A 27,580-nucleotide genomic window follows, 5' to 3' on the forward strand; every position below is an offset into this window, starting at 1 on the left:
GCTGTTAAAAAAGATTCTGCTTTACAGTAAGCTCCCATGTGCTACCTCTCTGCCCCCGTGTCCCCTACAGACAGAAAAACAAGAGTCGCCCTGTGTTTACACCCACGGTTTTCCTGTGTTAGTTATTTGCCTGTTCCTGTCGGTCCCTAAAGCTGAAGACACAGGTGGTGAACACAATACAGATCCAGGTCGCTGCACACCTGAAACCTACACAACTTCATTAACTAATGTCACCCCAGGAAGTTAAATAAAAAGGAAAAAATAAATAAAACTGAAGACAGTGGTGTCTGCAGCCCAAACTTTTTTTTTTTTTAAACCTCACCCCAGGATGTTTGATTGATTTTTAGAGAGGAAGGGAGACAGAGAGAAACATCGATTGGTTGCCTCCTGTCTGCTCCCAGACCGGAGATAAGCCCTCCACCCAGCCACCAGCCCAGCACTCCAGCCCCGCCACCAGTCAGGGCAGCCCGAGTGCTTCTGCCTCCAGGTCCCGTGTCGCAGTTCCCTCCGGCAGCTGTGCGGCTGGTCAGAGGCTGTGCAGCTGCTGCCATCGCAGCCAATGAGCCAAGCTCCACACAGACGCAAAGGGGAGGTGCTGTGGCCAACAGCACCCCAAGCCCAAGCCGGACCCCTTCCTCCCGGCATCCTGGGCGCTTCGTTGAACCCACCCAGAGAAGTGGGGGGCTAGGGGAGGGAGGCTCTCGGTGGCCACTCTGCCAGGACTCTGCTGCCCTGCAGGGCTGTGGGAGTGCAGCCTGGAATCCCGAGGAACCAGGATGACTCTTCACAGGGGCCAGCAGGTTTACACTGCTCTGCCTTTTGAGAAGCTGACTGAACCACCTATTTCCAGGGGTCGGTCTCTGAAAGCCTGGTTTAGAAAGGATCTGGGAGGGAAAATGGAGATTATAAGGCTTTCTGTTAACCCATCTGTGCTGCTGCAGCGAACCTGAGTAAAGTACAACTGGAGCCCAGAGAGGGGCTTGGGTTGTCATTTTGAACAGTTGAAACAATCAGCCTGAAACTTATCATGGCCTCACTATCGTGGGATTTTTTAAAATATTAAATTATCACAGATTCTTCGGTATATCGCAGGATTTTGCGGTACTGTATATGTATGTTAAAGTTACGTAGGTTTAAGAGTGTAGAATAAATGTAAGGTTCCTACTTCGCGGGGGGGAGGGGGGGTCTGGAACGTAATACCTGCGATAAGTGAGGGAATACTGTACTAGCTAGTAACCCTTTCCTTGAGACAAGCGTCTTCCTTTTAGCATTTTTGCTGACTTGTTCCCACCTCACCTCGGCCGTGGAGGCACAGAGGACAGCTGGCCAGAATGACTCTGTGCCGCCTGAGCTGCACTCTGCTTTTAGAGGCAAAGCTGCACCGGGCCTGACTGAGCCTCGGCTCCTGAAGAGGGTCCAGCCTCGTTGCTTCACCCGTTACCTGTGTTACCATTGCAAACACAGTATTCCCATTCCTTTCAATTCCAATTAAATGGAAGAAGGGAGAAAGGTAACCCCTGAGGCCTTCGCTGGTCTAGCAGAGGAAACACCTCACTCCTGCCTAGGAGAAGGCAGCTTTACTATCAGCACCCCCCAAACCAACCAACAGACAGCACACAAAACCAGGCCTTCATAGCAGGGGAATTACCATAAGGTCCAGGGTAAGCTTGGGATTCACGCAAGCAGTTTTAGAAAATAGATCCATGTGCTGAGAAATCTCAGTTACTTTAGGAGGGGAGAACTTAATGGATAAGACTTGCAGGCGACTTGCCAAGAGGAACTGGCAGCATTCACAAGGACGGTGTGTGCCTGGCTTAAAGAGCAGTCTTCGACTAAAGTACGTTAACTTAAAATTGTTTCAAGTTTTGTATTAAGAGCTACTTCATCCTGACATTTTGGGAAATATAGGCTAGCTATAGTAAGACACATTAGAATAAGGTAAAGCAAGTAAACTTAAAACATGACACATTCATGGAAGAAATTGGAAATATAAGCTACTTCAGATAAATGTTGGGTGGAGGTGGGAGAAGGTACGGGGCGAGGGCAAATGGTGATGGAAGAAAATAAAATATTTTATAGAATTCAGAGTAAACACAGAGGCAGTTGGGGGCCGAGGAAATCCCTCTGCCTGCTGGAGGGCAGCAGGATTTGAAGGTCGTTCAGCCTGGCCCAGAAAAACCATCCCCACTGAGTAAAAACCAGAGAGGTGCCACGCATGGGTCCTGCTTACAGATCTGAACAGAAAACTGTCACCCTTCGCTCTCCACAAACAACAGGTTTCATCCTGCTAAGAGCGGGGCAAAAGCCCCCGACTGATATTCAGTCCTAGAAAAGAAAGTCACTATGTACAGAGTCCCTGCCATGAGCAGAGCCTACAAGCCCAGACAGACAGGCCTGGCTGGCCACCTAGAATGAAAACGCCTCGGGAACGGCTCGTTGTTGAACACCATTGTCTGCTAAAAGGGAAAGAAATCCCTTTTAAGGAAAATATTTAACTTCAATAGGCTGCTTTCTGCCAGGATTTTCAATTCCTCTGAACATAAGCCGAGACGCAGACTGCTGCACGTGTCTGGATCCTGCCCCCCGCCCAGCCCAGCACCAGTTGTTCGCCCAGAATAAACCCCATTCCACAACCATATATGTCCACCGGCCTGGGCTGGGGAGGAGCAGCAGCAGGCAGGTCAGGCCCTGGGCTCCAGCCACACACTCCCAGCCTCTGTGCACCATGCATATCACCCAGCTCAACCGCGAGTGCCTGCTGCACCTCTTCTCCTTCCTGGACAAGGACAGCAGGAGGAACCTCGCCAGGACCTGCCCCCAGCTCCAGGATGTGTTTGAGGACCCTGCGCTCTGGCCCCTGTTGCACTTTCGCTCCCTCACGGAACTCAAGAAGGACAACTTCCTCCTGAGCCCGGCACTCAGGAGCCTCTCCATCTGTTGGCACTCCAGCCGCGTGCAGGTGTGCAGCATTGAAGACTGGCTCAAGAGCGCCTTCCAGAGGAGCATCTGCAGCCGGCATGAGAGCCTGGTTAATGATTTCCTCCTCCAGGTGTGTGACAGGTAGGTCGCCACCTGAGCAGCGCTGGCACTGGGAGGTTTCCGGGGGTCAGGGAAGGGCAGCTTACAAGACCAAGATGGCTCTGCCTCAGGGATCCTCAGACTAGGCCCGAGGCAGACCCGCCAGGCCCATCCACAGCACAGTCCCCAGAAGATGCGTAAAATCCTGGGGGAAACAAGCTCCAGCCTCACAGGTCTTAGAGCAAAGAGGAAGAGCTGGGCTTCGGCTGTCGCTGCCCTTTGGCCAGCCGTCCTCCCTGGCAGCCACTACATGCTGGGTGGGTCCAGCTGGGCCTGCATTTTCAAGGTCAGACCCCACAAAAAGATTTCTAGATTCAGCAATCAGCTCTCCCTTCCACTCTCCCTCTAGCAGGCAAACCCCGAGGCTTGAGAACTGCAGCTGAGGAAGGAGAACTGGGGTGCGCTGGGTTAACTGAACTCAGGGTAGGGGTGGTGATACATAGTCACTGTTTCCTCATTAGAAACTCACTCATCTTTACGGTCATCCTAGGGGAGGGTGTTTCAGCCTAATTTTTCAAATGAGCAAACCAAACATCTAAGAGAGCGTGTGATTTGCCTACAATCTAGGATCGTCAGATTTTAGCAAATGAAAATTCAAGACAGCCCGTTTAATTTGAATTTCAGCTAGAATTATTTTTGTTATAAGTATGTCCAAATACACCCTGTATTTGATATGTCAACCCTCCTGCAGACACAGAGGCTGAGCCACATGCCAGGCTCCCTCCATGGTGAGAGCCTCCTACCTAGAGCAACAACAGACTTCCTCAGCCAGGCTTTTACTGAGCCTTTTAGTCCGTCCTTTCAGGAAAGGTGCCCCCTTGGCTACTAATACTAACAAACTAGGCTCAGCCAACTTGCTGTCACCCAGGTATAGTCGCTGCTGTTTGCTGGCAGCACAACAGGAATAGAATATTGTAGTAGCACAATCTTTTTTTAAGGCAGTAGAAAGAAAACAAGAAGGGTCTGCGACAAGGCCCTGATGGTACCAGGCCATTTTTATGGGTTCAGCAAGGCCCAGAAATCAGACTGAAGGGAGGTGTTTGGGGCTTAAAGTTTGCCCTGAAATTGTTCCGGTCTTGCCGTGAGAGAACCAGATTTAACCCCCCAAACCAGCCAGGTATGGGACAGGCCTCCCAGGCCACTGTCTGGGTGCAGCAAGGGTCGCCCTGCCAGTGTCAGAAAAAGTGCAAAGGGCTTGGAGGTCAGGGTTCTGCGCTGAGTCCCCCAGTCCTGCTGTCTGACCATGTGACCCTAATCCAAGTATTTAAACTGTCAACCTTTTTCCTTCATCTGTAAAATGGGGTGAATCGCCTGTCTCACAGGCAGCGAGGGCTGAATGACACAGTATTGGCACATAGTAGGTGTAGATAAGGATCACATCTGGGTCTTTGGGCAATGGACTGGGGCTGGCTGGCCAGGGGAGGAGTTGGCTTTCTCTGGTTTATCTGATCAGGATTATTCCAAAGGTTCTTAGGGGAAGGGATCACTCAGCACCCTCGGGGCTTAAACACCTAATCCTCATAACCACCCTGAAGATAACAATTTCTCCCACTTGACAGCTGAGGAGTTGGCCCCACAAGGTCAGACCTTTGTCCTGGCTCAGACCAACAAATAAATAACAGGCAAGTCACTTGAGCTCTCCCGGCCAGTTTCTTCATTCACAAAACGGAGGGTACAGCACTAAGGAAGGCATGCGAACTGGGAAGATGTAATGGGTCACACACAGTCCATTTCAGTTCCTCACCCCTTGCCGCAGGTGCAAGGGAGCCGAGCTGGCCCAGGCAGGTGCAGACAAGGACGGAGGAGAAGCTGATGGGGAAAGGGACAGGGGATCCCGCTCCCCATCCCAAACTCCTGGTTCAGACTCCAGCTCCCTCTGGTTATAGGGAGCCAGGGCCTGTGCCTACCATAGGTCCTTGCCTGGAAGCTGTCTGGTTCTGTTTACTCCCAGAAGAGGGTTACAATGGCCTGTAAAAGGCTCTTTACACCCCTAACCGAAATCACCCCAACCCCACAGGCAGGCATTATTTCCTCCCCGCTACCTCACTGGGCAGGCGGCTCAGTGGGTGATTTGGCCAAGGTCGCACTGCCAATAGGCCAAGTCTAACTTCGCTCAAGACCCTTTCCTCCATTAGGTGCCACTAAGGCTAGGAGAGTGGGGCCTCCAAGCTTTGCGGACAAGCTACCCCCTGTTCCTGGGTCTATCTACCTCCGGTCCCCGAACTTCAGTAGTAAGGGGTGACACGGGGGATGCCATAACTGCCTCAGCCAACTGAGCTGAAACCCGGGTTTTAGAACCAGAGCTCCCCACCCCTTCTCCTTCTCAAGGGTTGGAGTGGGTCGGTCTCTAAGCCACCCCACAGGAAACCCACCCTCCCTCCCCGCCTCTCCCCCCAGGATAGCCAGAGCCTCTGCTGAAGGTAGACCACGCCCCACTGCCCTGGCACTAGCCAAGGCAACAAGTGGGGAGAGATCCAAAGAAAGTACAGTTGTCCCTGCTGGAACCAGTATCCCCTCTGTCCCAGCAGGACGGGGCTTGGCTTTCCCACTGGGGGCTCAGACCCACGCAGACTAAGTTGCGAAGAGGGGAAATGCGACACAGTTCTGGTTCAGAACCTGGCTGCCTCCTCGCGGCCAATGAGTTCCTTAAACTCGCTGGGCCCGGTTGGTTCCGCCTCTGTAAATCGCGGAGACCCCGCACGGCCTCGCGGGGCTGTTTGGAGGATGGCCCAGCTGGTGAGCTCCTGCACGGGCGTGGGCGGGGCCCACCGTGACCACGTTCTCTCCGCAGGTGCCCCAACCTGGCGTCCGTCACGCTGTCTGGCTGTGGTCACGTCACCGACGACTGCCTGGCGCGATTGCTGCGGTGCTGCCCGCGCCTGCGCACGCTGCGCCTGGAGAACTGCGCGCGCGTCACCAACGGCACGCTGGTGGCCGTGGCGGTGCACGGGCGCGCGCTGCAGACGCTGCACGTGGACTTCTGCCGCAACGTGAGCGCGGCCGGCCTGCGCCGCTTGCGTGCCGCGTGCCCGCGCCTGGCTCTACGCGCAGAACACAGTGCAACCATGATTCCCGACCAGCAGCCACGCTTCCTGCCTGCGCCGGGCCCGGCCCTCCGCAAGCTCCTTCCGCGCTAGGTCACTGGGTCGCGGAAGGGCACTGCTCATGGCCCCGGGCCGAAGGAGCAACCACAGCTCCTCCACCTCCTAGGCTGGCGCTACATCTTCTGAGCCTCAGTTTTCCCGTTTGCACAATGGGGATACGAATGTCTACCTCACACTACGACTTTATATACAGGATGAGTGCGAGATTAAATAACCTGATACTTGGGAAAACACTCGGGTGGTTCTCACTAAACACCAGCCCCTTTCCCGGTCTCCTTTCCGCAACAGTGGGAGACGCCTGCACCCTCTGATTCTGCGACCGTCGGGAGGTCTAACCCGGTGGGCGACAACGGCCACTCCAGCTGGCCGCTGCACTGGGAGTGAGGATGGCGCGAGCCCGAGGGGCCGGGTCTCCCGGCCAGCCACTGGCAGGGCACCCTGGGGACAGGGCTGAGTTGCCCCAGGGGCCCACCGCTCGCTCCTGTAACCCCCCCTCAGCGGCCCTCGGAGGCCCCGCCGGGGCGGCGCAGACTTCCGGGGAAAGTGGCCTCGGTGCTGCGCCAGTGGCCAGGAGGAGCGGGGGAACCGGGGCGCAAGCCTAAGAGAGCCACCCAAAGCGCGACGGAGGTTTCCGACCGAGCTGGGCTCCAGACGCCAGGGCCCCGCCGCCTCGGTTTCCATCCGCGGCTTTGCTGAGCGCCCACGCTGGTCCGCTCGCTTCTCCCCGGGAAGATACATTCCTGGGAGTTAACTGCACACACGATTCTAGAAATTAGCTTGTTCATTCGATTCTTAAATTGCATCCGTATTTTCTACCGTTCTCATATCATAAAGGAAAAAGAAGGCATTTCAAAAACCCAAAGTAAATAATTAAATACGAAAGCAGCAGCCCGGCCTAGGTCTTCTGATAATGAAACAATTATAAACTGATGCAAAGTTAAAGAGTTTTACCTGTTGGGTTTGTTGAACGTGGGCAAATGCCTGTCTTCCATTCAGGGCCTTAGTCACCGATGTCCCACCTTTTGGCCCCCAAAGGAATGGTCCTTGGCCATCCAGCAGCCCCCTTAGTCCCAGGTACATGGGGAAAAACTTGGGTTAAGTGGGGAAGGCAGGGAGCACGAATGAGTGGTGGGCGACGCTCACACAGACTCCGCCCACCACCCGCCAAGACCACGACCCTTTCTTTACACACCTGAGGCCAGGTGTTTCTTCTTTGTGAAAGTGGAGCTTGATTTCTACTCGCGGGTTCCTTGTTACCCAAATATTGGGGGAATAGCAAGGAAAAAGAGAAGTCTATTCTGATGGTGCTTACTTTCCAATGGATGAAGAGACATTAAGTACAGTAAGTTCTCACTTAGAACTGGGGCGAGTGTACCTACAATGAAACCGATTTTACCATAGGCTAATTGATATAAACTTAATTTCCTAGCATCTCATTAACGTTGAATAAAAATTATTTGAGGACCTGCTGTAACTGGAATATGAGAAGATAGTAAGTACCAGGGGAAAAGCAGAGTAAGGGGGAAGCAACTTCAGAGAGGTTGACCGATGTAAGCCTCATTGAGAAGGTGGCATTTGAGACCTGAAGTTGGAGAGGGAGCCAAGCAGCACTTGGGAGGAAAATAGTCCAGGAAGGAGCAGTGGCCCCGGGCTAGGAGCTCCACTCGCATATTAGGGGAGTTTGGTGTGGCTAGAACACAGGGTGAGAAAGAAAATCAAGCAGCAGAGAACAGAAAAATAAGGGCTGGGGGGAGGCCACTGGGGCCTCACAGGCTATTGTGAGGATGAAGTGAGACCTGGCCATCTCCCACCCAGCCTACCCTGAGCAGGAACCAAAGCTAGGACAATACCCAGGTGAAGGCCCGGAGGTGCTGACGTTTCTCCAGGCAGACCAGAAGCTGTGGGCAAACAAGCAGAACCCCACCCTGCCTCAATCCCTCCAGGGACTGCTGAAACCCTGTTGCTGCCCTCGGGCGCCTGGTTGGGCCAGTGCTTAGGTGGGAAACAGGTCCATAGAGCCCTCATCTGGGATAATCCCTCCTCATCCCTGTGTGGGAAGAGCCAGCCCCTGTAGTACAAGCACCACCTGTATAGTAGGAAGGGAGGGCCCACCACCAGCCTGTGAGACTAGTTCCCTCTGGGTGATTTTACAGTCCACCCACCATGCTATGGGCTCTGAGAGAGGCCTTGCAGGAACTTCCTTTTCCCCCACTGCTGCAAACAATGTTGAAAGTTCAGGCTTCCAGGGGGTTAAATATTTGTTTCGAAGAGATCCAGGTAAGCCCCAGGGCTTTGCTCTTGCCTTCTCCCAATATGCCCCAATCCCCCAATCCCTGGGGCAAGCCCAGCAGGTTGGCAGGACTGATCTGCCCTGGCAAACCGGTTTGCCTGAGTTGGTGGTTTAGTCCGGAACAACAGGAATGTGGTTTGTGGCTCTCCTCTAACCAGGCAGATCTGCCCTCTCCAGACCTCAGCTTTCTTACCTGTGATTGTGACAGCTAAAGAATCTTGCTGCCAGGGTTCCTTGAAGGAGTATGAGATTGTTTGTAGAGAAGAGGTCATCATTGTAAGCTCAGCAGGAAGAGGGTAGCCTGCATTGCCAAGGCCTTATCCTGTGGGTGCTCTTTTATAAATGAGGTTAAGTTCCCTGCCTAATAAACCCCACATACCTAGACTGCAGTGACCACAGAACTAAAGCCATGTCCCACATGGTTTCCTGGGCTCCAGTCCTGCCCTGCTCCTCCAGGAAACTTTGGGTCCCTGAGCCAAAGGCCATCTGAGGTGCTCCCATAAGGTGGACACTGATGGAGACCCATGGCTACCACTCTGCCTCCTAGTGGTCACTGCTCACCATCAGTAGGCACGAAGCAAAGCACTTGACAGAACAGTGCCCTGCTAAATCTAAGAACAACTTTCCGGGTCTTCTCTCAGATTTGCATAGAACGAGGGGCTTAATTCATCCACTGGGTATTCATCTAGCAAACATTTACTGGGTATTGGCCATGGCATGGCAGGCTCTACCCCAAAGGATTCACTCTAGTCAGGAGAAGACATGCAGCTTTGGTTTAAGAGTGCTTTCGAGTGCTTTCCCAGCACCACTGACCAGTTATGACCTTTCTGAGCTTCAGAAAGTACCCTCTCTGTTGACACTGTGATGGGATTATGTCTAAGTGTGCAGTCCCTGGAAGGATGGGGTAGGAAAAGGAGTCCTCTCATCCACCAGGGACTAGAAAAGGCAAGTGCCTGGCAGAACCACAAGGCCCAGGCACTGGAAAGCAGCAAGCCGGGTCTATACAGGGGTGATCCGGAAACATCTGACGAGAACAGAGCCTTTGAGCCAAGCCTGGAAGGCTGGTTCCAGCTCCCACAGGTTCCAGCAGTGCGGAGGGTGTTCCTATCAGCAGGCACAGCTCAGCACAGGCAGAGTCAGGAAGCCCAAAGCATGTCCAGAGAAAGGCGAGCAGGGAGATGGGGCCTGACCATTTTCCAGAGGCACCTGGAAACAGCTTACTTGTGCCTTCACAGCCTCTATCAGAACAAAGCACAGACTTTCCCCAGCTCCTGAATGTTAACTCTTTTCACTCTGTTGTGGCCAAGGCAGCCAATGGCCACGTGGAGGGAAAGCTAGGGGAAGGGTGCAGAACCTCAGCGCTGGGTCAGGACTGTGGTCCCTGCCTGGAGGCTGATGTGTTAACCACACAGTGCTGGCTGGTTTGCACAGGAACTTCAGTGCCAGAAGGGACTGGGGCTACATGCTCTTAGGTCAGGGGCCCCAGATTTGCCCCCTGGGGGGGCGGAGTCTGCAGGGGGCAGGTGTTGCTGAGGCCTATCTTTCAGGGACACACTGGCCAGTTTCTGCACAGACGGAATGTTTGGAGGGGACTGACAGAGCCCCCACAGCCCCAACACTGGAGTGCTGACAGGAAGCCAGGACTACCAGCTCTGACCTGTATCTATTTGTGACACAGTGCTTTCCCTCTCCTCACCCTGGATTCCTGGTCCGTAAAGGCAGAGATAAACTGACTGCTTAGCTCTAGGAATCCTCCAGCTCCCAGATTCCATGCCTAAGACTTGCTTTTTGCTAAAAACCGAGTTAGCCAGATGTAGGTTTTATCTGGCTGGCAGTGCTGGGTAAAGGGTACAACGCTGGGAGGCCCAGAACAAAACCATACCTTAAAGGGCCCCTGGGGAAATCTTAAATTTTAAAGGTAAGAAGTCAAAGTTTTCTTGAGACTAGTTAAGGGTTATAAATACCACAAGTATTTAACTGAATGAGTCCAGCAAACAGAAAAACTGCCCACGCCTCCTCCGGGGCTGACAATGACCGAAGGAAAATAAATACGTGCACTAGGCTCATTTCAGCTCCTCAGGTCAGGGACTCACACCTCCCCCATCTCCCAGGGCTTCCAAAATCAAGAGAATGAAGAAAAGTCACAGGTTTCCAGCAAAGGAATGAACGGCATCTGTGCAGAGTTCCCTTGCAGGGTCAGACCTCCTGAGAAGCTGCCCGTTAGGCCACACAGCTAGGGCCTGGAACGATGAGCATCAGCCTGCTGGGGTTGCTTCTGCCCCTCAGCCCAGAGCAAACTGTGGCAGCGGAGGTCAGAGCCTCTCAAGGTCGAAGCATTCCTTTGATTTATAATAGTCCTTGAGACCACAGATGTCTTCTTCAGCTCGGCACACCCACAGCCCAGCCTAGCCCAGCAAGACCCAACTGTCACCAGGAACCAGCCCAAAAGACCCTACAAGACCCATCTCTCGGCGCTGCCCAGGACCCCAGCAGCACACAGAGGGCCTCCCTTCTCTGAGAGGCCCCCTGGTCCCAAGGCCTGGCAGTGCCTTCTGACCCGAGAGTGAGGGTCCTGGAGTCCTTCCCCACTGCCACTGACTGATCGCTCAGATCAAGTATTAAATGCCTGTCTAGGCCCAGAACCTCCTGGGGTTCCCCAGAAGCTGTGGTCTCCCTCTGAGACAGTTTCAATTGAAACCTCTTTTTGATAAAATTAAGATGTCATCATTCTAAATAATATTAGATATTCTCACTGGGAAAGATCCATGCACCACATTATCGTGGCCAACAAAACCATATTTTTCTCCCAATTTCTCTTTGACAGACACACCTGCTCCCTTCCTTGTGGAGAGCTACTGCCTGCCTGACTCTCTGTCCTGCATCTCATGGAGCAGGCTGTCAGCCTGAAGTACACTGGAAGCCGCTTTTGGCTTGAACTTGTTGTAGATGAAGGAAACAAGCCGCTCCGAGGCATTGCCCTCTTCCTGTTCCCACTCCCGGCAGCCGAAGTCATCACAGCTGCTCTCAAGATGGCCATTCCCCTAGAACCACATGCTTATCCTGACATTGCTGAGCAAACGAGCACAATGCCCAGGGCCAAGGGCTGGGTTCAAGCACCAACAGTGTAACCTCTCCTCAGCCCCCCACCCGCCATTCAAGAACACGAAAGCCCGTCATTAGTTCTAATGTTAATTCACATTCACCGGGTCACTCACCCATGCATGCGGAGCGCTTCGGAGCAGTAGCTATCCCTTTGTACACCTCCCACGTGGCCACCTCCCTGCAGACAAGGCACCTTATTGTAAATGGCCCATCTCTTGTCCTCCACAGGCAGGGGCAGAACTGTATTACTTTGGTTGACTTCCTCCTTGTCTAGTAGAGCCGCACTCCACACTAGGGACTCCAGGGCTTGAGGAAAGGCTCTTGTTGGCATGTTACACCTTAAGCCAGTGACATGGAAGGAGGGAGCTGGTGCTGAGAGAATGGGCTGCATGGCTAAAGCAAGGCCTTGGGAGTGAGGGAACAGAGTGAGATCCAGGTGACAGAACCAGTGAACACAGGGGCCCCCACCCCCGCGGCTGCTAGGCCACATGCTCTCTGCTTGTCATTTCTGAGCAGAGCCCATTCTCAGTGTAAAGGGAAGTTTCTGATGGGCCCAAAGGCCGTTAGAATGAGAGGCTAGCCTGCAGGCTTGCTCTCTCTCCCAGTCAGAGGCTCCGGCATTAACAAAAGCAGCCCCCCTTCTGTTTCCTGACTGGCTTTATTTCTCTGCATGAGGAACCCTGCACAGGCAATTCAAATTAAAACAAAATAAATATATGAATATTCATGTAAAACTGTCCTTTCTAATGAACAATTATACACAATGTACAATTTCATGTTCACTGGGTGGGTTTACAAAAATGTACCATTCCCAACTAAAAATGCACCAAAATGGTTACATGCAAACTTATCAAAAATAACCAAAAATATAGGGGGGAAACCTGACTGAGAGCACTTTGTCTTTTTCTTTTTGTACAATCACAGAAAAATAAAAACATCTAATTTGTTTGTTACATTTAGAGAAACTAAATGTGGCCACTGTTTATAATGTCGGTTTATGTTCCTAAAACATCTATGTAGTTACCATAAAAGTATATCAACATTAAATAGGAGGTGAGCATCACTGAGAAAAAGGGGGTGACGGCACCCTCGGCGTCAGTAGTCGGTGTCGGAGCCCTCAGCGTTGTCCACATTTCGCGAGAGCATGTAGTTGTCCATGTCAATCGAGCGGCAGTTGTTGATGGCGTAGCGCAGGCGCTCAGCCATGACCAGCTGGCTGGAGTAGGGGGGCAGCCTCAGCTGGAAGAAGCAGGTCTGTGAGGTAGGCAGACTGTCGTAAGGCTGTGGAGAGAGACCCAGAGCTATGAGTGCAGCATCAAGGTGTCACGGGGGGAGAGGAGCTGCCCATTACCACTGCCCCAAAGTCAGGAAAGCACTTCTTCCTGCCTTCAAGCTGGGTTCCACAGACGTGGCTATGGGGCCAATCGAGGGGCAGCAGAGACTGGGCCATGGGAGAAAGACATGGGCTCTGGTGCCCAGAGCCATCAAGACTGTTGGCAAAGATGCTTCCCCTCCTTTCCTCACTCTTCCAATGCCCTCGTGTATAAGGTGAGAACAAGCCCTGACTGGCAGGAGTACTCGAGAGAACACACTTCGCACACCACCTGCCACAGAGGAAGAGTGTGATCGCACTGTTCCCTCTCGCCAACAGGGAGCTGATGCAAAGCTGCCTCAGAGATGACCCAATGGAGCTGGTGAAATGGAGGTGTAGCAGCCGGGAGACTACCATACTTCCATTCCCCTCACTGTCCCCCTAGAGTGCACTCTGCAGGCTGCACCTGCCGTGGCCACCAGCACACAGCTCAAATGAAGAAGAAGTTAATTAAATCCCCGTCCATCCATTTAAAATTATAATTATGATGACCAGCAGTGAAATAGAAAAGTGCCAAGGACAGATTGTTAGGTGAAAAAAGCAGAACACAGAATTTTAAACACATCATGCAGAGCTGTGTATGCTTGAGGCAAAGGCTGGGAGGAATAATGCAGAGGTGAAAAGTGAGAAGGCAACTCCTAGACAGGATTGTATGTTCCCTGTCTCTCCCTGCAAACACAACCACTTTCCAAACTACAGTATTTGTAATAATTATAACAATATTACATTGATTTTTATAATATGTACACACACATATTTTTAGTTTTTAAAAAAGAACCTGCCCACTCTTTCTTGCCCAACTCCCATGTAAAAGCAGCCTCCTCCTCCTTCTCTGAGGCCCTCCCCCTCCCCCAGGTGAGTGCATTTCAAAGAGGCGAGAGACAGAGGGCCCAGAAGCCTAACTGTGCCAGAGCCATCAATGACGAGCAATAAGCCTGAGTGCAGAAAACCCAGCCAGCACAGACACTGGACGGGAACGTTGGCAGGTGGCTCTGATGTGGACACGAGAAACGGGCAAGAGTCAGTCACAAAGGAGAGGCTTGCAAGAGTCAGTCACAAAGGAGAGGCTCGCAGTGGTCAGTTTTCTGAGGCTGAAACCCCCCAGGCAGGGGATTAGTGGTGGATTAACTCCAGCGATGGCAGGGGTAGCCCTGGACAGATATTAGGCAAGTTTTTTTCCAGAGCTGAATAGAAACAAACCAGTTCCTCCTCCCCACCTCTCTCTGAAGCAACAAAACAGATTTACAACTTATAGTTTCTGGCAAGTCATGCAGAAAATTTATGGAAAGGCTCTTTTCATAGTCCTTCCTGTGCGTGGCTCTCCAACAAGCCAAGCCTAGCAGTGGAGCCCAGGCGGGCAGTCTCAGGAGGCAGCGGGGGAGGGATGGCTTTGGCTACAGCAACCTCCAGGAGTACTTACTGGAAGAACACCAGAAAGGCAGATACTGAAGCCTGCTGGAACTGGCAGGAAGGGCCCTTGTGTGAAGAGGCTGTACTTTCATTACTATTTCCAGAATAAATATCATAGCCCTGTTTGGAGGACTGCCCAGCTTGGGGGCTGGGGGTGGGGATACAAGGGATAGAGGGAGCAGAGACACTTCTTACTTAATGTTAGGTTTGAAGGGTGTACCAGGTGTCCAGGATGTGGATAGAGATCTAAGTCTGCCCTCAGGAATGTTCAGGGGACACAAGGAATCATCTAGGAGGGCCTCCTGGAGGAGATGACATTGTTAGGCTTATAGGATAAGTGCTTGCTAGGCACAGACAGAAAGGTGTGTGAAGAAGAACTTACTAAAGCTAGGGAATAGCCTACACAAAGGTATAGAGGTTTAAAAACAGCATAGTCTGTCAGGGAGAAAGGCAAGTGGTCCATTACTGCCAGAACATAGTAAGTGTCAAAAGGTTCTATCACAAAAAGGGGCAAAGGCCAGCCTGGAGGTGTTTAAGAGTGCAAAGATGGTCGGCATTTGTCCTGGAGTCAATGCAGGGGCCCCTGAATGGTGTGAAAGAAGGACAGTGACATGGTCAGATGGGTGCTTTAGAAAGACTGCTCTGGCAGCAGTGTGCGTTTAAGACTAAGCCCTTTTATTCCTAAGCCATCTGTCAAAACGGCAGCTGGGGCCTCTCATCAGGCTGCAGGAGCCTGCGCCGCCTACCCCTGGGCGCACTCACATGCAGCCACAGAGCGCGCTGTTGTTGCTCCGTGCCTTCAGGTTCCCTCGGTGGCATGTGCACCAGTGAAGAGTATCTCGTGAAAACAAGCAAGACCACATTCCCGTGATAAGTCACAAAATGGAAAGGTGTAAAAAACGAGAGACAGAAGCAACATGACAGCGCCCCTGCCAAGCTTAGCTTTCATTCAGGAAGATCCCCGAAGATTTACCAAGGGTTGTTGGTTGTCGTGTAACTTCTGCACACATTTAGGTGTTTCTTCACTCAAGTTATATGATGTTTCTGAATAAGTTTATTGGCTTGATTTTTTTTTTTTTAATCTGAAAATTCCAAGCATTAAGCCTGAATTGGCAGACCTACTTGAGGGTCACAGTTTGGTTTTCCCAACAAGCAATTAGGACAAACGTTACCAAGCAAGAGAAAATGGCTTACTTACCCTATCAACCTTCATGATTTGAAATCTCTGAGAAATGTCAGCAGTGTTGGCGGGCAGTCGAGACCTTCCAGACACGAACCTCATGAAAAGCACCCGCTCCTCATTGGAGAACTCCTCCAGTGTGTGCCAGAACCACTGCACCAGCTGATGCTGCTCGTCCACCTCCCGGTACCGCACCACTTTCTTCAGGACTTCCACAGAGATCTCGGGCATCCCGCACACCATCTGCTCCAGCTGCTTTGCTGTGAGGAGGGACAGCAGTGGCACGGGCACGATCCAGGACATCCCTTCTCGGACTGCAGCCACCTGCGCCCGGGAGAGGTTGCTCACTCAACGTGTGCATGCAGACTGGGCACCCACCGTGGACCCAACTGGGCTGGGCACCCCCCGCCTGCTCAGCTGCTCCCCAGGCCGTCCGTCTGCTTATTCCTCAGAGCTCCAGCCCTGAGTGCTGTGCACTCAGCCCACCCTCCTTCCCTCGACCCTTTCTTAGGGCTTCTCCCTGCTTGTGGGGCTCAGACGCTCCTTTTGGTCCTAGTTCAAGCCCAAGTTAGGGGCCTACCTCCCCTTCCCAACACCAACCCCACTCATTCACATAGCCGTGCTCGTGGCTGCGGGCTGTGAAGGTGCTCTGGGTGACAGTTTCTATCCTCGGTAGAGTAAGAAGCTCCTGGAGGAAGTGTCTAGCTTATACTCTTTTTGTAACTTATATTTTTCTTTTAAAAACAGTCATTTTTGGTAAAAATTATTTGTGTTCATTGTTGTAAAAAATTTGAAAAGTACAAAGAAGAAAGTAAAACTGGAAAGTCCTTTGTAGGAGGGCAGTAAAAAGGACAAAGAATTTAGGAGACTTGGGTTCCAAGTCCCAGTGCTACCACTTCTACTGTAATTTTCTCATATGAAAAGTGAGGCAAATAACTGCTGCTCACATACCTATAATGAGACTTTAATTGAGTAACTACATGGAAGTCTGTGTGACCAGGGAGTTTATACTGCCCATTTTCTTAGCACAGCGCTGAGACCAGGCTGGCAGGGAAGTGCCAGGAGCGCTGCCAGGGGCTGCCCACGGTCTGTGTAGAAGAACTCCTCCAAGGCTACAAGGAGCGCGTCCCCTACACACAGACTTGTCACTCTTTGAGGTTTGCTTCATAAATACACCTTCACTCCTGGCCAATTCAAAACTATCTACCCTCAAAATCAAAACCAAACCAAACCCAGGATCAACAGGAGTATCCCTTGAGGAAGGCCTTGGGGTTATGATTTGTACAGGGTTTGCATGCCTGGGACTAAGAAAGGGGATTGGCAGTGAGGGGGGTCTCGACTGATATTAAAAGGAATACCTCAGCCAAAGTCTGAGAAACAAGATGTCTTGCCTGGTAGAATACAAACCAAAGCTGCCTGAAAAAACTGAGGCTACAGTGTGGGGCTGGCTGCTTGGGCAGGGGACAGCTGGGGCAGCTATGAGGAGAATGCTGGGATCCAGGGGCCGAGGAGGGCGTGACCGAGGAGGAGGCCTGTCACAGAGAAATGAACAGAGCCGGGCTGAGCAGGGCACGACGTGGGGGGAGTGGCGGTCAATCCGAACCTCCGAGGAAGGGCCAGCAGGAGAGCAGGCACTCAAGTTAGGGGCATGTCCCTGCATTTCTCTGGACTCAGTGTTTTCATCTGTGAAAAGGTAGTAATAACCCTTATCTCACAGGGTAACGATGGGAAAAACTGCACACGGAGGTGCCTGGACCATGTCTGGCACACACACGAGGTGCTCAATACACTTTTAGTCAGTTATTCACTCTCCAAGGATTATAAAGTCAAGAACTAGAGACAAATCCTAAGCCCTGGCTGTGTAAACAGCAGTGCTCACAGAACCCACTCTCGTTTAACTAAGGGATTTAGTTTTTGATTGGGCTTGGCCCAAAGGCAGAGTCAAAGAAGGAACCAGGAGTGAAGGGTACACATATATTACTAACACAGCCTCAGAGACTGACCAGTATATTCTGCAAATAAAGTATTCTGAGCTGGGCAGCACCCGCCCAATATTGCTAAAGTGGCTATGAAGGATTGTATAAAAAAAAAAAAAATCATTTTTGGACACAATATTCATTTTTGGACACAATATTCATTTCTACGATCACTCATCATACTCCCATCATTTACTACATGCTTGCTACATGCCAGCACAGAACAAGAATATATAGGATGTAGATAGATGGATAGAGGAAAGAAAGAGAATTCTTCACTTAATGTCTTACAAGCTAATTGAAGGAACAAGACCCAAACTCTGCAGCCTAACAGACCATAATACACAAGTATTATCTTGAGGAATTTCTAAGTAACAAAAAAAATCTCAACAAGTTATGGTGTGTGGAGGAGGTGCATTCTCAGCTGAGACTGCAGCAGGAGAGGGGAAGAGGCACTCATGTGCGATTGCCAGACCTATGTTCAGGGGTACCTTCACATGGACCCCGAATGACCAAGTTGGAGTGGGGACCCTGGGTGGACAGCTGTAGGAAATGAGGAGTGAGAATGCAGAGTGTGAAGGTCTGGGTCAGAGCCTGGCCTCAATCCGACCAGTGGCCAATTCATAGCTGACATAAGTAAGGCCCTGAGTAAGGAGATAGGAGACTCAGAGATATGGCCTGAGAAGTCTCTGAATAGGGGCTGAAATACAGAAACAAATGAATCAGCATAGTAAATTCCTATGCCGAAATTCAGCAGTAAGTATTCAGCTCTTGTCTGGAGACAAAGGCAAATATTTGCAGGTACCTCCCAAAATGTCTCGTCTCACCTGTCGGTCCATTTCATGAAGTCGATACTCAATGGCCCTCTCCACATACTCCTTCCTATTGGAAAATGTGAGTGGGATACTGTTTCCACCAGGGATAATGGGAACCATTTTGCCATCAGCACTCTGGCCAACAAAAGAATCAAGAGGAATCATCTAGGAATAGAAGAAAAAGAATTTTTACTATTTGGTAGGAATGACAACAAAAAAGCAAAAACAGTAACATTATCAAGACTTTTAAGGATAAAAACAAGGCAGTCAAGACAGCTGATCAGGCTATTTCATCAGCAGGGAATGCTGGCTCATCTGGCTGTAGTTAAACACGAGGCTGAATCTTTCTCACCCAAGACGGGTGGATGAACTCTGGCCACACAGCCCTTCATCCCTACCTGCTGCTCCGGGTCCTCCACTCTAACACACAGAGGACTGATCAAAAGGGAGGGAGCAAAGCTGGGTGCTAGAGTCAACTATCTGTGAGCAGCTATTTAAACTGCTGGGGTGCAGCTCTTAAGGGCAATGATGGGACGTGGTGTGGGTCAACCAGAGATCAAGTAGAAGACAGTTATGTGAGTTTTAAAAATAATTGTAGTCAACACCACAGAAGCATGGACTGGCCATCACTTACCTCATGGAAACTTTCCTCAGTAATCCCACTGTCTTCAATGTGAAGAATGCTGTTGAGGGTCTGCACATAGAGCAGATCCACCTCCTCCAGGTCTTCCAGGGTAAGTGGGACACAGCACAGCTGCTTCCACACGAGAGGGGCCAAGTGGAGGTCCAGAGGCTTCTTTGTGCGAATGGCAACCCCCATTAAAATTCCCAAGAACTTAAACTGCATTAAGTGCTCATCAAGGCAGGCAGAAGGGTTAAAGAGGAACCTGCATAATTAAAGAAAATATTTCAAACAAAATTATCCTCAATTCTTTTAGAAATAAGTTACCCAAGAGCTATAGTACTAGTCTAGACCTGGGTTGCCAAACGTGTGGCCATTTAAATTACATAAAATTTAAAATTTAGTTCTTCAGCCACTCTAACCACATTCTGAGGACTCAATAGCCACATGTGTCCTGTAGCTACTGTTTTGGATAGCACAGCAACCAAATTTCGAATTATTTCTAGAAGAACCATAAGAGGGCAAGTGGTAACTTCTGGCCAAGATGGAGGCATAGACAGACACGCTGCATTTCCCTCCACAACTAAGAAGGAATACAACTACCTCAAAACTAGAAACAAACAGAAGTTCCAGAAAATCTAACTGCATGGAAGTCCAGCAAACAAAGATATAAATAAGAAATACTCATCCAGACAGGTAGGTAGGAGGGGCGGAACCGGGGCAGAGAGGACGCGGTGTGGTGGCAGCGGCAGGCCGGCAGAAAGCACAGTCACATGTTTTAAAAAGTCAGGAGAGACACCTGGGGAGCATTCCCAGATCCTCCCTCACTGGACCTCGCAGCTCATAGTCCCAGCACCAGGGAAATTCAAGCCTCATTGCTTCTGACTGTGCAGACCAGTGGGGATTGGGGCGGAGGCAGAAATTTCTGGTCTCAGCAGAGTCTCCTTGTTTAAAGGGACCCCATGGTCTTAGAACATCCTAGGACCCACCCACTCTGGAAACGACGGCCAGGGCAGCAGCTAGAGGGGTGCCAGTCCTGTGCGGAAGTGGGAGAGATGCGTGGAAATGGGACGAGTGCTGGGCAGGCGGCATTGTTCCCTCGGACCCCTCCCCCACATACAGTGCCACAACATGGTAATACAGGTCGCCCTGTACTGAGGAATACCTAAGGCTCTGCCCCTTATAACGAAACAGGTGCGACAGCTCTACGTGGGATGGGGAGGAAAACAAACACAGGAGCCTGTCAGAATGCGGAGACAGAGAAGTAAGGCCCAAAAGGGGGAACGGATCAAGGTTCCAGTGGGAGGAACCTTGGTTCCAAGGTTCAAGTGACGAGGAGATAGTGAATCTAACAGATGAGATTAAAAACCTAACAGACGCAGAATTCAAAACACCGGTGATAAAGATGCTCACAGGCTTGACAGGTATGCTTGAGTACGGCAAACGCATAAGAGAAGAAGTGAAGGCTATTCTAAGTGAAATGAAGGAAAATTCACACAAAACCAACGGTAAAGGGAAGAAAACCGGGGTTCAAATCAATGATTTGTAACATAAGGAAGCAAAAAACAGTCAACCAGTGCAGGATAAGGAAGCAAGAATTGAAAAAAATGAGGAAAATTTCCCAAATCTTGTGAAGGAGATGGACATACAGGTCCGGGAAGCATGGAGGGTCCTGGATGACCTGGACCCAGAGGGGACCACACCAGGATGCATCATGATTGAGATGCCAAAGGTGAAAGATAAAGAGAGAGTCCTGGGAGCAGTAAGAGAGAGGTGGAGAGTTGCCAATAAGGGGGTGCCTATAGGACTATCAGCTGATTTCTCAGAGGACACTTTGCAGGCAGGAAGGGACTGGCAAGCAGTATTCAATGTGATGAAAGGCAATCTGCAGCCAGGATTACTCTATCCAGCAAAGCTATCATTTGGAATGGAAGGGCAGATGAAGTACTTCCCAGACAAGGTAAAGATAAAGGAGCTCATCATCACCAAGCTGTTATTACAGTAGTCCCTCACTATATCGCAGTTCACTTATTGCAGCCTCACTGTACGGCGGGAATTTTTAAAATATTATATTTAATTATTTATCGTGGATTTTTCACTGTATCACAGGATTTTGCAGTACTGTATATGTATGTTGTTAAAGTTACGTAGGTTTAAAAGTGAAGAAATGTACGGTTCCTACTCTGCCAGAGGGTCTGGAACGTAATACCCGCGATAAGTGAGGGAATACTGTATACGAAATGTCAAAGGGACTTACTTAAGAAAAAGATCAAAACTATGAATACTTAAATGACAACAAACTCACAACTATCTACAACTGAATCTAAAAAAAATAAAAACAAAATCCAACTAAGCAAACCAGAACAGGAACAGAATCATAGGTATGGGGATCATTTGGAGGGTTATTAGCTGGGAGGGGGAGGGGGAGAAATGGGGATATGGTGCAGGGACTAAGAAGCATAATTGGTTGGTACAAAATAGACAGGGGGATGTTAAGAATAATATAGGAAAGGATGAAGCCAAAGAACTTATATGCAGGACTCATGGACATGAACTATGGGGGTGTGGGATTGCTGGAGGGAAGGGGGTACTGGGCAGAGGGGAACAAAGGGGAAAAAAATTGGAACTACTGTAACAACATAATCAGTAAAATATACTTAAAAAAAAAAAAAGAGGGCAAGTGAATAGTTTATTAAGCCTTAAGCTATCCATTCCAGGATGTTCTATTTCCTAAAATCAGTTCATTTATCATGATACAAGATCCAAAATTCAAAATTTGGCAAATACAGTGATAACATATAATTGCAAATACTAAGTGGGGTGACTTGATAGCTTATAAAAGCTTTTAAACAAATTTTGATGCAGAAAATTCCTTGAGGAGAGTTCATGCTGGCCTTCAGAAATACAAAATAAGCCAGGTTTCATAATCAAGTTAGAGTTTCCTCTACCTTTCCATAGTATCAGAGTTGGTCCCATACTAACTACCAAGTCATGATGGAAGTGCCTCAGTTTTCTTTTTTTTTTTTTTTTTTAAAGCAAGCCTACCAACTTTAATAATAAAAATAATAACTAACACCATTTAGTGATAAGAAGCATTCATTCAGTGTTCTTTCTGCGCCAGGCACTGTGCTTCATCAGTTTTCTTACAATGAAGAGAAATTAACAGTAGTTCCTACTCCTGAAGGTTATAATGAGGATTCAATGGAATAATACATGTCAAGCACTTAGAACAATGCCTGGCACACAGTAAGCACGTCACAAATGTGTGTTACTGTTATTACTGGCATTCCATAAACCTTTGCTGTCTTACCTGTCCCTATTGTAACCCACTTCTGCAGTAGCATTGGGAGAGGGTATAAGAAGGTCAACAACACCAGTTTCAAGTTCCTGTAGAAGAAAGAAAATTATTTTTGAGAAACGACAATCAAATGCTTCAGGAAATGAATTGCACTAATCATACTGAAAAGAGAATATCTGAGAACTTTATAATGCTATGTGACAACCAACCATCTCTCTGATTATTTCTGCAGTTTTAATTTAAAATGAAATTAGGAACTCCTCAATGTAGAAAATACCCTGCAGTATGTAGAATGAAGATGAAAAAGTCACTCCGGGGCAGGAGTTGCGGTGTCTGTGAGTAGGGTACAGTGACACTCAAACAGACTCAATAACTGACAGCCAAGTGCTATTTTAGTCACAGGATTTATCAGAAAAATTCTAATACCAGGCAAAGCTGCCACTGTAGATCTTAAATAAGAACTGGTCCAAATGCTTCAGACTTGTTTTCCTAATTCACCCGGAGCCTGGCAGTTCTAAAAGCACCAAAATCAGAGCACATGGGTGGTCCTGGATTTTTGTCCGTTACATAAATATAAATATGTGTCATTTTTGTTTTCTCTGCCAGTATTACAGCACAACAGATGGTGAGTCATTGGTAGATGGCTAAGCACTGACATTTATTCAATAAGGCATCTTCACAAAGCATCTCACAAACCCTTCCTGTAGTTCACCTACACATCAAAACCATGATTTTCCATAATGCACCTCGCTACATTTATAAAAAACATGTCAGACAGAGTCAACACTGGAAACAGTAAAATGGCCAGCAGCTGAGTGAACAACTCCACAGGGGACACTGAATGAATATACCTGGCACATCTCTGTGATGGTGTCATCAAACACTCCTCCTGCATCATCAGCCCCTTCTCCAACCAGCTTAACCTTCCATGCTCTGGAGGGCAGACGAAGGTCTGATGCATTCAGTTTAACTACTTGCCTCGCTATTTGGACAAAGATGGGCTTACACTTCCGTCCTCTTTAAAAGAAAGGGAAAACAGAATAAAATACAACTCTCATCAACTTCCCCAAATAACCACGAAGGTCACTTGAAGGTATCTTCCAATCAGTGAATTAACAACAGCCAAATACTGCGGCAGGCCCACTATAACCACACTGGGCACTAGGTCCAAGTACTGTCACTATCCTATTTTACAAACAAAGAAGCTAAGGATTACAGAAATTATTGTTCACCTAAAAAAATGCCAACCAGTTAGAGCAACACACACACATATACTAACCTGGTTGATATCCTCTTTACTGTAATTTGAGGTCCATAGTTTTTGCCTTGAACCATGGTTTTTCCTATGGAGCGCACCATTGGGAGGGTGTATACTCTTGGGGCTAGCAAAGGCCGAAGCTGACCCTGCACAATGCCCCATGTTCCAGCATTATAGTGAGATGTACTGTTCTGTAACAGAAAGGAAGCTTATCAGAAATGGTACACTCTAAGGCTTAAAAGAAGTAACATGCTTGCTTCACTTTAAGAATATATATCTTTTGACATTCACTTTAAAAACATAAATATGGGAATGAGTAATTATTAGTCACTTTAAAAATGTTTCTAATAAAACATATGATTATTATTTTTAAAAACTTGGAAAATACAGAAAAGGACACAAAATCATCTGTAACCCTACCGTATGGCGACGGCTCCATTAACACTTAGATCTATTTCCCTCCAATTTCCGTCCATGTTGTGTAGACACATTTTCCACATTGTTGAGATCATACTGTTTACATGATTTTCCACTGCTTTTCTCACCTAACTTTGTAATATTAAACATTTCTCCCACCAATTGCAAACAGTTTGCTAACACTTTGTTTAGTGTACACAGTATTCTGTAGCCTGGCTCATTATTTATGTCTAACAATGATTTGTCAAATCTCTCATCTGCCCCAAAAGATTTCTGATGAACAGTTTTATAAACTGACATAGAATTTTGGCAGGCATGCCTATACATTAAACAAACAAACATAGCCAGTTTGCTTTCCTCATATATTCCTAGAGTATTCCACAAAGACAGACAAATCAGCCTAATTTACATTATCTCCTCCACCTACCCTCCCACAGGACCCAGAACGCGTGTTTATATGAGCAAGAAGTCTCCAAGATGTTGTAGAATCATTTATGTAACAACTTAACTCGTACTAATAGTTTTGTCTGCTCCAATTTTAAAGTCCTATAATGGACTTTATAGAAAATGCACACTTAGCCCTTCATTCTTCCTTGAGGTATGGACAAGCCAAAATACACAGACCACTTTGTGTCTAGCAGTATGACTACCAATATCCAGACGATCACTGACTCAAGAATAATACGAAAACAATTGTTTCATTTTCTGCATCTCTCAAGTGCTAAGAGTAAAGAAAGAGTGTTAGCCATGCAATAATTTTCTCAAGGCTGAGAGAAAGGCCCAGACCTGAAGAACACATCATAGTCATTGTTTCTCAAGTCAGCATGTTACCTGGTTGTTGGGGCTGAGGTTCAATAGCCTCCAGGACGAGTACATGAGGTCCGAGAAGTGGTAAAGCAGCCGGAGCCGGGCCCTTGCAGTGTGAATGCTCACCTCCCTCAGTGCCCCATACTGGGGGGGCACTGCATCCGGCAGGCCCAGCTGCAGAGGTACTGACACACCTGCCAGAAAGCAAATGGACACTTAGAAAGGAAAATGCTTTGCTTGCATTTTCAGTATTAAAAAAAATTTCAAACACACAGAAAAATTAAGTGTACAACGAACACCCATTCCTACCAATTAAATCCTATAATTAATATTTTTATATATTTGCTATATTACATATTTATCAACTTATCTATCCATTAATTCATCTTAATTTATGATGAACTTGTGTTGGCTTTTAAAACATCTTTTTTATTTATCATTACGGACACTTGTTTCTTCCTTTAGTTTCCCATTTCACTATGGGATTTACACAGTTTCTTCACAAAAAAAGAAAAACCCAAATTTTTCCTTTCATATTCAATAACTGTCATCTTCATAATAACTCAAGGTACTGGCCAAGACCAGAGAGGCAGTCCAGGAAAATGGAAATGGGTAACTTAGCAGAACCACTTCCTATTCTAACTAGAGATGGGACAGAAAGTAACCACGAAAGAATGGAAGCTATAGGTGCATAATCCATGAAAGCTTTTTACTGTACGAGTAAGAGCTCTGTAGAAGTGAAGACTACAAGGACTGTATATATGGTTACCCTCTAATAAAAATGCACAAAGGAGTAGACACAAGATACTCAAGTTATCTGAGTTTCCTGTAAATAAAGATCTGTACGGCTCAATTCTCAGAGGTACTTTACTACCATTAATAAAAGCTAACATTTATTGAGTACTTTCATGTGCCTGGCACTATGCTAAGAGCCTCACAGGAATTGGTTAATTTACTCCTATAGCTCTTTATAATAGGTGCTATTATTACTCTCATTTTATAGTCAAGGAAACTGAGTCTCAAGGACACTCAGCTCCTAAGTGGAAGAGCCAGGATTCAGTCCAGGCAAGGTGGTTCAAGAGTCTGAACCTCAACCACCACTCTGTAGCCTCTGTCCTGAAGCAGGAGGGAAATCCTTCTGGAAGTTTCAGAAGCCCTGGAGTCTCTAAAATTGTCAGTGCAAGGGCAGTCCTGCTCCTACTGGATCCTGTTAACCAGAAGCTTCCTCCTGCTCATTTGGAATCTACTTGGTAGTTTTGCCTTGTTCTCTTAGGCTATATCTAAGAGAAAAAATCTCCATGGGCAGTCTTTCCTAAGAACCTGTAGCTGAGTACAGAGGTTAGCAAAAAAGGAAGAGAATGCTGAGCTCTCAGGCACATGGTCACTTCAGGGAATTCTAGTGCCTTAGACAACAGAAGACAGAAGAAAGAAAAGGCTTGAGGATCTGGAAAAGAAACAGCTTAGATATGAAGAAATGCATGAGAATGAAAGGTAAATGCTACACTTAAGGGAACAGTTACATTTATGGGGAATGGAAGGCAGATCTAATTGGGGGAGTACAGAGTTGAATGTTAAGTATACACATATGAATTTTATTTTTCTTTATTTTTATAGATTTCATAATAAAATAAAAGCAAAACAAACAACAAAAATGTAGGAACAGCCCATCAGTCCTGCTACATGCTGGAATAAAATGGCAACAATTTTTTTGCTGTGCCAGTACACAGACAATCTCATGTTTCAAATGGTTAATAAGGGTGAAGAATTTGACAAACGGTCTCAGGGATTTTAATTATTCCTAACAGCGGGCTTCAGAAAGCTACAATTCATCTTACAATTCATATATACAATTCATCTATATATAAAAACACACTTAGTGGCTGTTCTAAAATTATAAATTTTTGCTTGCCTAAGTGATATATTTTTTCTTCTGGGGGTACAGAGAGGGCCTGCTTCATAATGGAGTTGCAAGAGAACTTGCTGTAAAAGTACTTCCAGTGCTGGTAGCACAAAGAGTGCTTTGGTTGTGTGGGGGAAGGTCTGACAGTTTCAGAACGCTGTCTGGGTGCAGTTAGAAACTGGCAAGCAGACAGAGCAGCTGCGCACTGCCGACAGAGAAACTGCAGGGGCACGGCTGTTTCATCCCTCACCTGGTGCTCTCGGCGGGACAGGCGGCGCTGTCCATGCAGCACTGTGGCAGCGACCAGCCGAGATCTGCCGAATGTTTTTCCCTTGCAAAACTGTTACCAGGGTTGGTTCTCGAACGTGGTTGGTATGGCCTAGGCCAAGCTGGGGATGAATTACAAACATACAGAGATTCAATTAGAAATAGGACGAGAGAAAGCCAAGAGATGAAATCTGCCTTAGATGGCAGCAGGTATAAATAGGTTAATATCTGTGTCAAACCACAGCATCAAAATAATGAAATTAACTCTGATATTCTCTATGAGAATGGTTTCTCAGAGCTCAGACTGCTCTCTAAAAACTAAGCTACAACAAAGTCATTCCAAACCCAGCATATGGGTCTTAATGACTGAACACATCCTTGAATTCCACTTCTGGAGAGGAAATGAATTCTTAGAAAGTTAAAAAAATAACAATGACCTACAGAGCTTTTACTTAAAACACATTGACTTCTTGATTTTTTAACATGGTTTGCCTGCATAACAAAAATAAGCAATTATAAAAACATACACAGAAGCAGCACTCTTCCCCAGATCTCTGTTCTTAGGGTCTGATTGGAATGCCCAGTGTTACAGCAGCCCAGCAACACATCATTAGGGAGGATAATACCAAGGCCCTGTTGGGGACATGCCAAGGTGACCTCAATGTCAGCTCTCCTCTCATTAAG

At 48.1% G+C, this 27,580-nt stretch overlaps 2 protein-coding genes across 4 annotated transcripts in view; one reads left to right on the top strand and one right to left on the bottom strand.

The window, feature by feature from the left end:
• The first annotated feature begins 2,651 nt into the window (after positions 1 to 2,651).
• Positions 2,652 to 6,281, top strand: FBXL22 (F-box and leucine rich repeat protein 22). Its single transcript, XM_090270737.1, has 2 exons — positions 2,652 to 3,060; positions 5,870 to 6,281. The coding sequence occupies exons 1-2, from the start codon at positions 2,726 to 2,728 to the stop codon at positions 6,213 to 6,215; spliced, it is 681 nt and encodes a 226-aa protein (XP_090126863.1). The 5' UTR covers positions 2,652 to 2,725; the 3' UTR covers positions 6,216 to 6,281.
• A 5,932-nt stretch (positions 6,282 to 12,213) lies between these two features.
• Positions 12,214 to 27,580, bottom strand: part of HERC1 (HECT and RLD domain containing E3 ubiquitin protein ligase family member 1) — a 182,888-nt gene continuing 167,521 nt past the window's right edge. For all 3 annotated transcript variants that reach the window (XM_090270740.1, XM_090270738.1, XM_090270739.1), the window contains exons 71-79: positions 26,880 to 27,018; positions 24,754 to 24,923; positions 23,527 to 23,696; positions 23,099 to 23,264; positions 22,260 to 22,336; positions 18,962 to 19,214; positions 18,340 to 18,492; positions 15,555 to 15,860; positions 12,214 to 12,855 (exon numbers count right to left, since the gene is read on the bottom strand). In XM_090270740.1, coding sequence (XP_090126866.1) covers positions 12,670 to 12,855; positions 15,555 to 15,860; positions 18,340 to 18,492; positions 18,962 to 19,214; positions 22,260 to 22,336; positions 23,099 to 23,264; positions 23,527 to 23,696; positions 24,754 to 24,923; positions 26,880 to 27,018 — 1,620 coding nt within the window. In that variant the 3' untranslated portion in view covers positions 12,214 to 12,669. The remainder of the gene's footprint in view (positions 12,856 to 15,554; positions 15,861 to 18,339; positions 18,493 to 18,961; positions 19,215 to 22,259; positions 22,337 to 23,098; positions 23,265 to 23,526; positions 23,697 to 24,753; positions 24,924 to 26,879; positions 27,019 to 27,580) is intronic.

Source organism: Furipterus horrens, unplaced genomic scaffold, assembly GCF_987537825.1.
Source record: "Furipterus horrens unplaced genomic scaffold, mFurHor1.1.pri manual_scaffold_3, whole genome shotgun sequence".
NCBI classification, from domain to species: domain Eukaryota; kingdom Metazoa; phylum Chordata; class Mammalia; order Chiroptera; family Furipteridae; genus Furipterus; species Furipterus horrens.

Coding starts and splice junctions, on each gene's coding strand:
- FBXL22 (XM_090270737.1), top strand. CDS start 2,726: ATGCATATCACCCAGCTCAACCGCGAGTGCCTGCTGCACCTCTTCTCC. Junction 3,061..5,869: donor CTCCTCCAGGTGTGTGACAG/GTAGGTCGCCAC, acceptor TTCTCTCCGCAG/GTGCCCCAACCTGGCGTCCG.